The following is a 16,257-nucleotide window of genomic DNA, read 5'->3' on the forward strand; positions in this document are numbered from 1 at the left end:
ATCCCCAATATCACATTAATAAAATAGACAAGTTTAATATTTACTCCACAATCATTACTTCTCTGAATAGAAAGACTAGTGGCAGAGTGATAGAAATGACATGTCAAGTATGGTTCTTAAACCAAAAATAGCTATGTGCCAGGAAAAGTAGTTGAAATATAAAATAGTTTGTATGAAACACCATCAATCATAATCCAAATCCGTATCAACAATAAATGGTTAAAAAGTAAATATCATAAAAAATATATTCCTTACTTAAACTACAAAGGTTGAAAGTTGCAACATTGGGTTCCTTTAACAGTAAAACACCATAATAACAATCCCTTATGGCCTAAGAAGGAAAATAATTTGTATCCAGCTTCCATCTATAAGTGTAGTATCAAAATAATACCTCAAAAGTAAACCAAAAATCAAGACAAATTTTCTCCATGAACTCGAGGATTAACCATATAAGTTAGGATTTGTAATACCAAGAAAGGAAAATATATCACAAGGGATTAAAAGCAAAGGCTATAGCCTATAAGCTAATAGCATATATATAAAATAAGAGTACGAAATCTTGTCATTAGTACATTGGTCATTGATAGTATCTAGAAACATATTAAGTGCTGAATATAACTTAATAGATATTAATAATAAGTTTCTTGATGAAGATGGTTTTCACCATCAGACAAAAGACCAGTTCAAGAACATGAAAGCTAGGCAGTGATTAGAATCATCATCATTGAGAACTTTCCATGCAATGGCTTGTTCATAAGACACAGGACGATTCATACTTGACATGCATATTCCTGGTGGCAAATATGCAAATCCCTGAAAAGATGCATGGAAAAATAGAGAATAGTGGATAAGATAAACAATACCAACTCAAATAGTTTAAGAGAAAGATCCAAAGTATAAAAGATAAAAAAACACTTATGTTAATAACTTACCTGTTGCATTATCTTGGAGAACTCAGAGAAAAGAACTTTTCTACCAGCTTCATCAAGAACTTTATCAAGCATTATATCTTGAAGTGCAACTAGAGTAGTTTCAAGCATGTCAAGTCCAGCCTGGTTCGCAAAGGTGAACACCGGAGAAGCCTGCAAGAAGAAGTTCTGGTAGTCAGTGGAATGCTCAATGGAGTTTATAGGGCAAAAGAGTCATATTATAAAGAGCATATACTCGAATCTTAAGATTCGGCTTCTACAGAGAAGATTGTTCAAGAAAAATGCAAGTGATTACATTTGGTTTTACAGAACAGCACATGATTGCATCAGAATGGTGCCAGAGTTGCTTCAAGATTGCATCACTAGATGTCGACTCAACACGAAAGAGTTCTGCACCGGTGTGGATCCTGAAAGAAACATTTCATTCGTTAGACCAGAATAGGACCTGAAAATTTAACTGCTGCTCCGGGTCAATGAATTTACATCTTTAAAATACTCATTCACATATCATATATGCCTGAACAGCAAAATAACAGTTATGATTGCCGGAAGTACATCGAGAACTTCATCATTAATGCTAATTATGGATCATGCTGTCAATTAACAACTATTCTACCAACAAACACATATTTCTAACTGGACCATAACCACCCTTCACACACCAGAGTTAAATTAACTTCAGTAAAATAATATATTAGCTTGTACCAAAATATATGATTATCAGTTAAATGAACAACAAGCAAACCTGTAGCTTCTACAAATCCACCGAGCTAAAGTAAGAGCCTCTGGGGAACCGGGTAGAGACTTCGGCCCCACCTGGGTACTGAGCTGAGAGGGAGCAATTGCCATAGCAACCCTTTGAACAGATCCCACAACACTACGCACATACTGCCGAGCCATAGCAGCCACATTGTCTCGCAGATGGTTCTCGAAGGTAAATTGGAACGCAATAGTTAGGACCGACCTAAGGTTGTAATCGGCTTCACCAGCTGGACGAGTAATACTAGATCCTACTTCAAGTGTTGATGCCAAATCAAGTGTCCTACTTGTGGCCGGATCATCCTGAGATAAATAAAGAAACAAGATATCTTGTAAGTCAGCATGCAACAACATCCAATACTAAACTGGCAAAAGTTCCGAATGAAGTTCCTTTAGAACCACAAAAGTTATTGAAAAAAGTCACGTAACAGGTTTAGGAGCCAATGGTATGACACGGAAACCAGAAGCCAGTAAAGGAGCATCATCAGCAAATGATTCATCAATAGGAGCAAAAACAAGTTGAGCACATGAGCCGATTGAATTTTCATCAACCCCACTGCACAGCTGCAACAGCATATTGCATAACAGAAATGTCAGATAGAACAAATGGCAGATTTGGTACCACTTCACACAACAAAAATAAGCAGATGGCCGAGATATTCACACTATACCTGCAGTAGATACATATCCCGTGCCAATGACATATCTTCAGGGGGAAATGCATGACCCTCTATACGAACTACCTCCAAGAACTGCACCATTACAGAAGTTGCAAATGAATGTTTAATGTTCGGAAAAATACAGAATGAAAAACGTCTCACAAGTTGAAAAGAATAATTACCTCCTCATGTTCAATTGTATGGGCAAGGGGTAAAATGATCTGGCTGGTGGGAAAATCAGCAGGTCTTGCACAAGGAACTGCATAGGGACTAGCCCGGTGACATGCAGCAGCATATGCATCAACCCCATAATCAGCCCACTCTGACCGATGCTCCCTCAAGAAACGAACAAGCAAAGCCGGAGGAACATTCTGAAAACCACCATAGCAAAAGAGACAAGTACAATGAATATCCAGAAGACACTTGGTGTGATTGCACTCAGGAATAGTTGTGGAACTAATTAATAAAATTACAAAAATTCATGGAATGTTTTTTCTTAGGAAGTACCTGAAGCAGCATTGATGCTTTGGCACACATGACCCCGCCTCCAAATGCCGGGAACATTGATGAACTATACTGGGATGCTACATATTTGTTGGGAGATGTGTTTATGGCTATAGTCACATCATCTACCCCATCATTGCTCATCAGGGACCAACCATCATCAACAAACCCATTCACAGCATCATTGAACCCCCTAAAGTAAAATTTAATAAAAATATTAGTCATTAAGGAATATACAGTAATTATGATTAGGGATCGATTTTAGCACGAAAGCATATAGTTGATCAATCAACTTCAATTCAGTCGCACCATGCATATTACTTTTAGTCAATAATTCAAATGCCAAACTTGGCTTATATTCCGGAGAACACTTACGGTAGGACCTTACCTACAAAGTCTCTGACTCAATGTCCTTAAAACAGCAGGCTGGCGTCCCCCACCATACTGAATTTCTCCACTTGATTCTAGTGCAATCTGTCGTATATGTTGCAGGGCCTGAAAGGTAAATTTTAAAATGTTAATTGATGAATCCAGACATCGTGAGTCAAATTCATGCAAAATTAAAAGTAATTTTACAGCTATGGTCAATTTCTGAGCCAATATCTTTGACGACCCGTAGAGGGGCCTCAATACTTCAGGCACACTCCACACCTGCATCGGAATATAAATGTTATATATACCGAGATATGGAAATTCAGACAAAGACTTGATATGTATTGTGTTCCATTCCTTACATCTAAATCAACATGATCCACAATATGAATAATGGATCCACCACCATCACAGGGTCTGATTAGATAGCCACTAGGAAGCATCTCAGCTCTTACAAAGTTTGAAGATGGGGGCCCTGTAGGGCCACCAGTTGAAGTAGTCAATGATCTCTCACATACCTTCAGCATAAAATGGACAATATGTTAAATTTTCTTCCAAATTATAAAAGGAATCATTCAATAATTTGCAATGTATTGGCATAATACACAACAGGGTACAGTTTTCTCAGTACCACGACACTTCCATCTTCCAAACTTGTGGTGTATCTTAGTGTCCAAAAGTCACGTGCTGCTGCCAATGTTGTAGGCGCATAAGTCTGATACGAAGAAAATATTAAAATTTAAATGTCATTAACACAACTTAGGAAGGGAATAGAAATTAACTGGATTTACATATAGCTTAAATTGAAGATAATATATGATAATAGTAACCACTATACCTGCATATACATGAGCTCTATCGTGCCGCCATTCCCCGTTGGAACTATGCTCAGCACATCAAGGCATCTACAGTCACGATACCATGATAATCGATCTTTAAGAATCTCAGCAACCTGAAAATGAATTCTCATCCAAAACATGTCAAGTGAAAAACATGCTTCCGTAATTATTTAATATGGAGAGAATAAACCAACAAGAAGATAGCAACATACCTTTGTGGGTTCTAGACTCACAAGGCCACAGGCACGTGCTGCTACTCCACTACAGTTGCGGGAAATAGCGACAATGCCAATAGAATCCGGACCAGGCTACACAATGTAGAACATATAATTAGGTAACAAACATAACAACCAAATCAATTGAATGAATACTCATACACAAGTATATAATATCTAGATATATAAAATGCCAGTGCACAAATTACACACAAGTTACAACCATTACAAATTCTTGCATGGATCATACCTTCATCCCAATCATCTGAACCCAGTCGACAGCAGTTCCGGTAGCCTTGGACAAGAACTCTGCCAGGGTCTCCTCCGCGATGGCGAGAAGACTAGCATAACAAAAAATCAAGGACTAGTAAAAACAGTAATATAAACACAACAAAGCTGAAAAAATAACACATGATGTAATAGACTTGGTTGGAAAAATGAGTTACTTACCCAGCTGGGTTGTTAGCATCCCTTTGAGGATGTTGATGAGGTGTTGGGTTTTGCTGTTGGTTTTGACCAGTCATCACCACAGACTCACAGCTATTATCTGTGGTGGTAGTAGCAGATACCTATTCACAGAATAAATAACATGCATCATTACACAAACATGCATATAAACATATATACATATAAACTTAACATAAGTGGTGCAATCTATGAATATTATAGTAAGAAATAAGAAAAGTGAATCAAAATCACAACATGAATAGAGAGAGTGTGGACTTACAGTGGTTATTTGTTGCTTCATATAACCATTTTCATAAACAAGATGTGAGACTTGTTTCTGCAAACGATCATTCTCTTCCATTAACAGCTTGTTCATTGCAGAAAGCTTTCTATTCACTGTCTGCAAACGTGAAGCTTCTTTCCTTTGTTTCTCACGACATCTAAACAACAAAAATCACCAACGTCTTGTAAGATGAAAAGAACAACAAAGGAAAGACTTTTGAAACTTGCATTATTCAAACAAAATAGTAAGTATGGCATTTTTTATTATGTTCTTTGAAAATACTTTGAAAGGAACTAACATAATGTATGAAACAAATGCAAACCATTGTTCCACAACAAAGTTGATATTAACATGAGAGTATGAGATAAAAATCGTTTTTTTTTTCAAGTAAGAAATTGAAAACACATTGTGACAAAATATAAAAAGGTGAAAGTAATGAGAAGAGAAAAATAGTGAGTTTAAATAAAAATATACACTTTAACACCCCAATGAAAAGTATACACCAAAACAAACATGACTTTACTTCTTTCTTTCCCAGAAAATAAGCTTTGAGAAAACCAAAAACAAGAAGAAAAAAAGACATTTTTGTAGAGGAGTGAACCTTCTATTCTGAAACCAGACTTTGATCTGTTTTGGTTCAATGTTAGAGAGAATAGGACACTCCCTAATAAGTTGTTGCCTCCTAATAGAACTTGGCTTTGGGCATTCAGCATAGACCCTTTCTAAAGCCTCCACTTGTTCTGGTGTGTATCTCACATACTTGGTTGAATCCATGATGTTTGTATTGTCTTTGTGCATAGAAAGTGCCATAGTGAAAAAGTGTAAGTGAGAAAGTAACTAGTTTAAGTTTAGTTGTTGGGTTTAGTGTGTGGCTCTCATGAAAGAGAGAGAGCCTCCACTCTACTTCATTAGATGAATGATGACCAATGAGTTAACTCAAAATCCAAACTTGAAATAAAGAAAGCTTCAAAGGAGTTAAAGGGTATATAGTGGTCTTTTATCTTAAGACACCATTCTCGAGAATGAGAGAGAAGAAGAAGAAGACAAGAAGCATCACAAAAATATAGAGTATGTGTTTTTATTTTTTATTTTATTTTTATGTACCCGTTGTGTTTCTTAGCATTTATTTCCATCTAATGTAATAATATCAATATTTATTGAGGTCGAAAAAGCAAATAAAAAACCAATAAAAGGGCCTTTACTTTGTATGATGCCAAAATGAAAAACAACCTCAAGAATTTCGAGAAAGTTGAATGTTAACACATGGCAATGAGAGGACATACATGACCAAGGCAGTGTAATATCTGTATTTTATTATTGTAAAGATTTATACACATTTAATATATTATATTTAATTTATTTGTTTTACTTACATTTTATAAAGAATTAATAATTATTAAACATGAGTAATAGATAATATAGTGACATGTATAAAACTCATATTCTTTGTTCATACTCATAACATTTTTTATGTATTTATATTTTAGTTTAAAATTTGTGTATTGACAGTGTAAATTTTTTTATACTATCAGCATATTATCCACAATTGATTTGTATTACTTTTGTTTGAAAATAAAAAATAGTTAATAAATCATTGATAGATAATTTGATGATAGTATAAAAAACACTTACATTGTCAGTGTATATATATTAAATCCTTTATATTTTAATTATTTTTTATAATCAATGAAGCTAATAATCAGTTTTTAGTTTATAGAAAAATATAGGAGGATATGATATATACTATCATTTTTTACAGAGAAAAAATGTATGCATTGCCGGTGTAAAAATTTTATATACTATTATTATATCATTCATCATATATGTTTAATCATTATTGACTCTTCAAAAAAAAAATCAAATGAACGATAAATAATAAAATAACAATATATAAATCTTTATATTGACAATTCATAAATATTACACTCTCTTTATATAAAAGTTATATTTTAGTTTTGCAGAAAGATATATATGAATATATAATATACATATATATAACAAGCACGTCTTATTTGTTATATAATATATTAATCTTTAATGTTTCATTTGGTTGGGAGAAGAAAATAAGAAAAGATAAATATGTGAGAAATAAAATAAAAAGAGAGAAATATATAAGAAATAGAATAAATTTTAGTGTTATTTGATTGTATGGAAAAAGAATAGAAAGAAGTGATTTTCCCTACTCTTCACTAGATAAGGATTTGTTGTCCCAAATTATGTTCCAAACCATGTCGATGATCAATGAAAATATTTCATATCAATTAAAAAATTAAACGTTCATTATTTTTTGTTTCAATATTATTGGTGCATGACATGGTCTGAGACATAGTTTAGACAATAGATTTGTATCCTCTTCCCCTCCTATTTTCTACTCAATTGGGAGGAAAAAGAGATTTTGTGGGCCCTCTCCTTTTTTTCTCTCCCCCCATTAACTTACTAAACTTAAGAGCAAATTACACTAACATCAAGTTTTAGTAAAATTACATGAAATATCCCTCTATTTTTTACACTTACAAAAAGACCCTATTTTTTATAAATAAGTATAGTATATTGTTGAAATAAATACAAATATTATTCGAGTTAATACGTTTTTACTATTTTTTGTTCGTTATAATATAATGTAAAAGTGATTTAAACAATATATTATTAGATTTATTGATGCATCTTGTAATGAAAATGTAATGTCTCATATACTATTTAGACTTGTCTCCATAATGTTTCATATGTTGTTTAACTTAATTACACTTATCATCTTTTTTGTTTACAATATCACACTTGTTTATCATGCATGAGTGGTTAGTGTAATATATGTATAGGTTTTTGTAGAGATAAAAAAAATAGATGAGTGATTTGTCTAACTTTAGTACAAGTGTGCATGCTAGTTAATTTACTCTAAACTTAATGTAGTTTCTAAGTTCTTAGTGTTTTCTAGCCACATACTCAAAAATCAAATAAGAATGATTCTATTTTTTTTCTTCCTATAATAGAAACTCCTCTATTTTTCTGCAAAATGAATTTATTCATAATCAACATTATATTATTAGGATTTAATACGTATACATTGATAATATAAGAGTTTTTTACACTGTGAGTAAATCATTCATTATTAATTTGTTAATCATTATTGACTCTCAAACAAAAGTAATATAAATCAATGGTGAATGATATACTGACAACGTAAAAAACTTTACATTGTCAGTGCATAGATTTTAAACTCGTACTATTATATATAATATACATGTATATAAAAATGTGTATAACTGTATATAAATAAGTTGCATTTATTTATTTGTTAAGCCCCTCTTTGTGTTTGCATGAAACATACAACGGGTACAGAAATATGTGCTTTGTTTGGATAGTGAGTAGAAAATAAGAGAAGACACATGTAAGAAAGAGAGATGAGAGAAAGAGATAAATGAGAAATAGATTAGATTTTTGTGGTGGTTGGTATGAAAGAAAGATAAAAGAAAGAGGAGAGAAAAAAATAGATATAAATGTTTGAATGATAAAAATATCCTACAATAAAATGTAAATGAAAAAATAATTATGAAAATTTTATATAAATAAAAAATGATATAATATTGAGTAATGAAAATGGTTTTTTAGTCATTTCATCACTTATATCACTTTCTCACCATACAAGGAGAGAAAGTTTTTATGTGGATCTCATCCACTTTTTACTTCTCTCCTTCCTTATTCTCTTCAAACCAAACATGAGAAAGTCTTTATTTCTCTTCAAACTCTCTTCCCTCTTTCTCTTTCTTTCCTTTCTCTCCTCTACCAAAGAGAGGCTAAAAGTTCAACATATATCTCTCCAACAAGATCATGTACGTTAGAAATCCAATTCAATATGGATGTAGTGGTGCTACGTACATGCATCACATATATGGATGCTATTTAGGGGATGACATGAGATGCATGTATACTATACCGATATACGTATATTACTCAATATTCATAGGCCTCATGGGTGCCTATGATACTATAGCCACATGTATTTCCTTAACATCATTTGAATGAAGAAAGCCAAACTTCAAAATCTAGTAATATTTTCATTATAAAAATGGATTTTGATGGAGGAAGAAGGTAATAACTTAGTGCCTTCAATAGTTGGATTGATTTTTAAATGAAGGGCAATTATCTCTCTTTTTATAATATTTTTAGAGTCTAGTGATGAATTATGTTGATCTTGTAACTGCTTTAGATTAGTATGATTGTCCCTTGTAACAAGACATCGTCTAGTGGTGTAAGGTCTCGTTAGATTTTTAGAATAATATCAAATTATTAAGGATTCGATTCCTATGAACGATACTTGTTAAGAAAAATAGTCATACATTCCAAAATGTATTGTTTCTTTACACATAAAAAGAGATAATATAATTAGTAGTACAAAAATTGTCTCACCTTCAAGTTAAATACCTGTCATCAATCTTGTATGATAAATATCAGCACAAAATTTTGTCAAAAGAGCAAAAAATTATTTTGAGCAAAAAAGTTTTAATTTTTTTTTATATATTTACTTAATAATTTCGAAAATAAAGAAATAATAAAGAAAGTATAAATTTCTAAATGGTTTTAGAAATTGAGTGAGAAAAAATAGTGTTTATCAATTTATGTTTATAAAAAAATTGTCGGGATAAATAGTGAATAATCAATAAAGATGTTTATAAATTTGTTGCACCTTTTTTGACTATTATAAAATTAATTTCGAAAATTAATAAAACAATAAGTTTATAGGGGTTGCTAGGATTTACTTTTCATAATATTCTCTAATTTTTTTTTTATAAAACTGAAAAACTTACGAGATAATCTCCAAGATAGAATATATTAGTTCGTTACAATCACTTATTAAATAATATTAAAAAAGAAAATAATAGACAATGTTTATGTTCATTACCAATCACATTAAAATAAGGATGAGAGGATAATTGTTGATGTTTATCTCTAAATAATAACCAATAATGTTTATAATAAATTTTGGATACAAAAAGAAAAACAACAGTGAATATGAGGTTGTTGGATGAGTACTTATCAAGTTTAATTATAAATATATCTTCTAAGTTTTTAGTTGAGCACACAAAAAAAGTCTTATGCAATGTTGACAAAAAAACAAACTACACACAAAATATCAATATCAGATTCTTTGTTTGTTGCTAATTTCTTTGTCAATATTAATGCATAAGAATTTTTGTTTATTTTGCACAACATGCACTAATTTTGCTCTCAATCCATATTAGAATTAAGAGAATAAATGAACAATAAACTTTACTGATTGAAAGTGATCAATAAATTGTTGAATGAGGTTACAAGATAATCATGATATATAACTTATCTCTTCCAGCTAGTAAAATTATGATATGTGTACTATTTTGTTTAGTTTTAGAAATATTTTTATAAAAAATGATCAAATATTACACATGTTATAATTTTAGTGGCAAAATTATATAATTTATCTCATCATACCAAAAGATATTTTATCCTCTTTAAAAAAATATACACTGACAATTGTATATTGGCCCTGTAGAACAGTAGAAACCATGTATATTATGGGCCTATGCCAAGCTTCCTTTAATTTTCTTCATCTATGTAGCTACCTTTACACCTCTAATTATGCAAGAAAACAAATGCATGCACACAATTCTAGAGTGAGAGAGGTGGTGGTGGGGTCTTGTGTGAGGGAGTATATCATACTCTTTTGGTGCATGTAAAGAAAAGGGCTCATGAACCCTCCACTACAGGATAACAAAAACCCTTTTTGGGCCCCCGCATGAGGCTATAAGGAATTGAAAGGTACCTCCACCTTTATATGTTTTTTTATCAACACAAAACAATAAAGTATATCATAATATAAAGAGGTAAGTTATCTCATTCAATCACTAAAATTATGATATGTGTCATATTTAATCATGTTCTATAAAACATTTCTAAAACTAAACAAAATAATACACATGTCATATTTTTACTGGCTGAAGGAGATAAATTATTTATTGATATAATGATATATTTTATTCTCTTAATACAATCACACATTGTAATGAGTAAGGATCTTTTCCCATAGTAGAGAGTCAATAGTCACACAATAATAAACAAAAATAACATATAGCAATACTTTTATTATTTTATTGTTCATAAAATTATATTTTTCTCATAAAAAATATGAAAAGAAATAAATATTTGTCTCTGCATTATTGAAGAAATCCGAGTATCCTTATTTCATTGTGATATGGACAACAAAGCTTAGTGGACCTGACCCATTGGGTGGGTCTCATTGTCCCAAGATTCTTGCACTTTCAAAAGAAAAGTGATAGGCATAGAGGAGACTCCACCATCATAACACATAACAAGAGGGGACAAAAGAACACAAGTTAGTTTGTGTATATATAGCCACCCACCCATTGACTCCTCCTAAAGCCCCATCATATGCCATTAATTATATCCAAGACTAAATTTACTTAGTCAAGTTATGAGACATTAAACTTATGCATATGTGATTCAAATTTGGATACTTGTGATTTATTTCTCTTGTTAAAAAACTGTCTATGAACAAATAAATATGCCCATTAAATAATTAAAGGTTATGCTAACCCTATTGCTTTTAAAAAATTAGATTAAGATAAATGTACATTGAGATACTAAATTCATTAATTTTTTAAGTAATAAAATCACTATTCAGTACAAAATAAGATTTAGGTTAACATTTTCCACAATTATAAAATATAGATATCTTGGACTATGAAATTTTTATGGGACTGGTGACAAGGGAAATTTCCTGATTTGGAATATTTAATATTGTTTAAAATGGACAAAATATTTAACAATCTTCATGCTAACTCACAATGTGGCTTAATGTAAAGATGTTGATTGTGGATTTGAACCCATAATTTCTACACCATAACATGAACATTTTGTGTTACATTAAGTCCCACTTTGATGAATTGATTTCTACATACATCACTCTATTTTTATTCATCAATAGTTAATGAATAAAAAATATTTAATAATACTTTAAGTTTGTTTTATTAATTTTCCTAACGCATGCTAACATATAAGAAGGAAGAAGAAAAGTTGAGTACATTAAAATTCCTATAAACGGCGAGCACTATTGGTTATTATTGCAAGATAAATGAGTGATTTTTTCGCAAGCTTTGAATCATTGGATGCTTTGTAGCCATGAAAGTGACAGCTTTATGTAAATGTCAACCTTCTAAATGTCCAAAAGTTAAATGCTTTTCTCATACATTATCCTTTGAAAAATGCTAAAGATTCATTACTTTCAAGTGTCTCACATTTCGTTGTGACAAAATCAAAGTGCAAGTAAAATAAGGCCAGATCACATGATGAAAACTAGTGATGATTTAATTATTCGGTCATTATTATATATATGATACGTCTTAAGTGAATTGTAATGTAATTATGGTAAGATTCACTATAGTCTTGAAAATAAGTGACTCAAGCTTATGTATGTTTGGTTGGGGTAAAAAAATGAAGGAAAGAAAGTGAGAGGAATAAAAATAATATTTTCTATTGTTTGGTTGCATGGAAAAGAATGAAAGAAAGAAAAAGATATGGTGTGACCCATGTCATTGTTTTCTCTTCAATATCGGAAGGAAAACAAGTAGAAAGATTGGACCAGATTGACTATATCAAAATATGTCATAAATCATGTCTCAAACCAATAATGACAAAATAAAAATAATGAATATTTAATTTTTTAATTGACATGACATATTTTCATTAGTTTAAGACAAGATTTGGGATATACTTTGGGACATCAAATCTTTGTCCGAGAAAATTAGTGACAGATTTTCTCGTTGCTAACTTCCTATATATTCAAAAAATCGTATTCCGTGTCAGTCACACTTATAAATGTTAACAATTTCGTAAAGTTCCAAAGAAAACAAATGCATGTCAATGTCATTATTAATAAACAAAGCGTTAGTTTAGCGATCTAAAGTCCTGCTAGATCCAAAAAATCAAGGGATCAATTCTTGTTATAGACACTTATTGGGAGGGACATTCATACACCACAAAAGTGACTAGTTCCTTAATCATAGAGTGATGAGATACTTTCGATGGTGCAAAAAAATGTCATTATTAATAATAATTATATTATTTTATCTTCACTTTCTTTCCATTTTATATCATACCAAACAACTAAAAAATCAATATATTTTTTACTCATTTTCTTCTCTCAACTTTTCTTCCTCAAGTTTTATTCCCTTCACTTTTCTTTTGTATTTATAGTCATATTAAATATAAGACTTATAAGTCTTAAGATAAGACTCTCTTAAGATTACTATTGAGTTATTATTATCACTTATATGTTCTCTCTCCTAGCTTTTTGATCCTTTTAAGTAAAGGGAAAGATGGGATACAGATATATCTGGTGCCTTCAATTATGTCCTTAAATTTGTACCGAATCAATCATAATAAAACAAAAATAAAAAAACCATAAATGTTTAATTTTTTTAACTAACATGATATATTTTGATTAATATCAAATATGATTGATGATAACATATCCTTGTATGAGAAAGAGGTGAGAAACACTCTCAATTGTCACCAAAAGAAAGGAAGTTGTCCATACTTGGAGGATATTAACACAAGGTTGAGATTTAGGATTTCAGATATGCTATACTAGCTAGGTTGCTTGTAGGCCTGAAACTTATTGAACACTTAATCGTAATTAAAGCATTTAGATCCTACAATCATTTGCACTAGTATTCTTCAAGCCATTATCCATGATTAACTTCTTTTTAATCACGTATACTCTTCAAAATGCAACATAAACTTTTGTCTAGCATGCCACTTGGCACTAGAAGATATTAATCATGGATAAGTGACTTCACGATGACGAACAAATCTAGTTGAAGTTAATTACTATGACATTATTAGGTGTTGTCACAATAAAATTAGACATTATATACACTACTATATATACTAGGAAACGTATACATTGATTGGAATAATTAGGTATAAAATATAGTGTTATCCATTCAACAAATTTTCTAGGCAAAAAGTTTCATCAATGCTATATATTCGGTTGTTATGTTAAGGTGTAAATTTTAATCAAGGGTATATTCACTTAAAATTATGAGCAAATAATGCAGGGATACTTTTAAAACAATTTATTACATGCAAAAGTAATTATTGATATAGAGAGTAATATTACTTGGTCGTATATCATCTCATACTCTCATGACTTGTGATACATCATGAACATCTTTAATTAAGATGTGTAATTTTGATGGGTAAGTTAGATTCTAAGGTGTTCCATCTAAGATAACAACCTCTTACATATGCAGGTTTTGTATCATTTGTATTAATAAAAAAATTACTGATTAAAAAAGACTTAAAATGTGTTATTAGTAAATAAAGTTGAGTTATAAATATTGAGAATATGCATATAAAGAAATTATTGGAGATTGAGATGCATCGTTGAAATATGAGAAATTATTATAGGGTGTAACCAATAATCTCAAACATATATTTGCTATTGATTAAAATAAATTTATTTAATTTTAAATAATTAATATATCATCAATCATGAAGATTTGATTAGAACAATTAATTATGGGTCATGTAATAATTTCTCATTCATATGTGATATTACTCATCTTCTCTTAGAGTAAAGAAATGGAACTCGTCTAAAGAACTTGCCTTTAGATTCTAGTCTCTGTGTGGTTATATAGTGTGCCTCTAAATACAACCAATTTGTGATTTTTTATTTATCACGAGAACTTATAGATAAGGATAAGGTTGTTCTTTATATTTGTAAGTGACTAGCTTAACCTAAGTTATTGTGATAGTGATGGTCAATTTAAACAAGAGGGAACAATCTTAGTTGAATGGGTCAAGGCCTAGATATTGGGCCTAAGTCGTAAGTTATGTACATAAGAGATGAGAGGAACTAGTTTTTGAAGTATGGATTTCTTCTGATTTTTTTGTATTAAGAAGGGTATCCCCTCACCTTATGGGTAAAAAACTAATTACTTTTGAAATTCATGATTGTCTTTCACAACAAGTGTTATTCGCAGAAATCGAACTCTTGACTTTTTTGATCAATCCTGAGAATCTAGTAAGGCCTTACATCACTAGACCAACGTCTTGTTAGTAGATTTCTTCTGTTTCCAACAATAATAGTATAAAAGTTATAAAAATATAAACTAATATTTTATATTATTAGTGTAATTTTATTAGATAGAAACATAGAGACATGATCCTTTTGAGATAGCCGTAAAGACCTATGAATATCAAACATCTCATCCATTAATCTGAGTCATATACGCACATCAGTCTAGTATACATGCCAATCCATGTCATCCCCTAAATAGCATCCATATATATGATGCATGTACATACCTAGTGATCACTAATATCCATATTGAGCTGGATCTGTAATATACATGATCTCATAGAGAGAGATGTGCTGAACTTTTACAGTTTCTGTTCTTGTTGTATCTGTTTCCTGCACACACACACAAAGTGGCTTAACAAATAAATAAATGCAACTTATTTATATACATATAATAAACCCAACGTTGGATTATAAATAAGTACATTATATTTGGGAAAAATTAGTGTAGTTAAGACTCTTATAACGGATGGGGATCACCTATCCTAACTTGGTGTCCCTATTCCTGTCTTACTTTACTTATATGAAGATATGTGAAATTAATATATTATTTAAATAAATTAAAATTAAAATAAAATATTATTTTTGACTTGTCGGCAAATACTACTTGATCCGGGACATGGAACATAAACTTTTAAGGGACAGGGGATCCCGTTCCTCTTATAACCCGACGATTGTGAGTGTGACATAGGGAATGAAGATCACCTGTTCCAAAATTTAGTGTTCCATTGTGTACCAATCTTATCAAAAAATGACAATTAGTTAAGAAAAAAATCATAAAAAGATAAAACAATTTTTTTGATTACTTGTTTTAATGTCATTAGTTTGGGACATGGTGACATGATTTTTTGGGATATATAATCCTTGTTTGTGACACTTGTGTGAGGATCAGGGCACATACTTTATGAGGGGTCCAAATTTTTTTTACAAATACAAATAATAAATGATAAATATGTTATTATTTTTTTATTATTTTTAAGCCAATTGTGTAATAAATAATTATTAGTCTATGCATAAATTAATTCAATATTTTATTTGTCATAAAACCATTGTTTTATATTATCACATGATTGTTCTATAATTGAAATAAGGTTTGATATGGAGTAAGTAAACTA

General features: G+C 30.7%; 1 protein-coding gene across 1 annotated transcript; it reads right to left on the reverse strand.

The window, feature by feature from the left end:
• On the reverse strand, positions 540-6,047 carry LOC109334800 (homeobox-leucine zipper protein ATHB-14-like). The gene is made up of 18 exons (XM_019570756.1): positions 5,609-6,047; positions 5,005-5,164; positions 4,728-4,846; positions 4,528-4,618; positions 4,275-4,370; positions 4,062-4,175; positions 3,855-3,938; positions 3,586-3,741; positions 3,428-3,502; positions 3,240-3,346; positions 2,855-3,044; positions 2,530-2,718; positions 2,360-2,440; positions 2,118-2,252; positions 1,675-1,991; positions 1,225-1,336; positions 933-1,082; positions 540-813 (listed from the first exon to the last, which is right to left on the reverse strand). The coding sequence occupies exons 1-18, from the start codon at positions 5,815-5,817 to the stop codon at positions 667-669; spliced, it is 2,532 nt and encodes an 843-aa protein (XP_019426301.1). The 5' UTR covers positions 5,818-6,047; the 3' UTR covers positions 540-666.

The sequence above is a fragment of the Lupinus angustifolius genome, chromosome LG19, assembly GCF_001865875.1.
Source record: "Lupinus angustifolius cultivar Tanjil chromosome LG19, LupAngTanjil_v1.0, whole genome shotgun sequence".
NCBI lineage: Eukaryota > Viridiplantae > Streptophyta > Magnoliopsida > Fabales > Fabaceae > Lupinus > Lupinus angustifolius.

Excerpts from the sequence above, each read along its gene's own strand:
- LOC109334800 (XM_019570756.1), bottom strand. The coding sequence starts at position 5,817 with ATGGCACTTTCTATGCACAAAGACAATACAAACATCATGGATTCAACC. Across the intron at positions 3,347-3,427 it reads CTCAGAAATTGACCATAGCT|GCCCTGCAACATATACGACA; the intron begins GTAAAATTACTT and ends TTTACCTTTCAG. Across the intron at positions 2,253-2,359 it reads GGGATATGTATCTACTGCAG|CTGTGCAGTGGGGTTGATGA; the intron begins GTATAGTGTGAA and ends ATGCTGTTGCAG.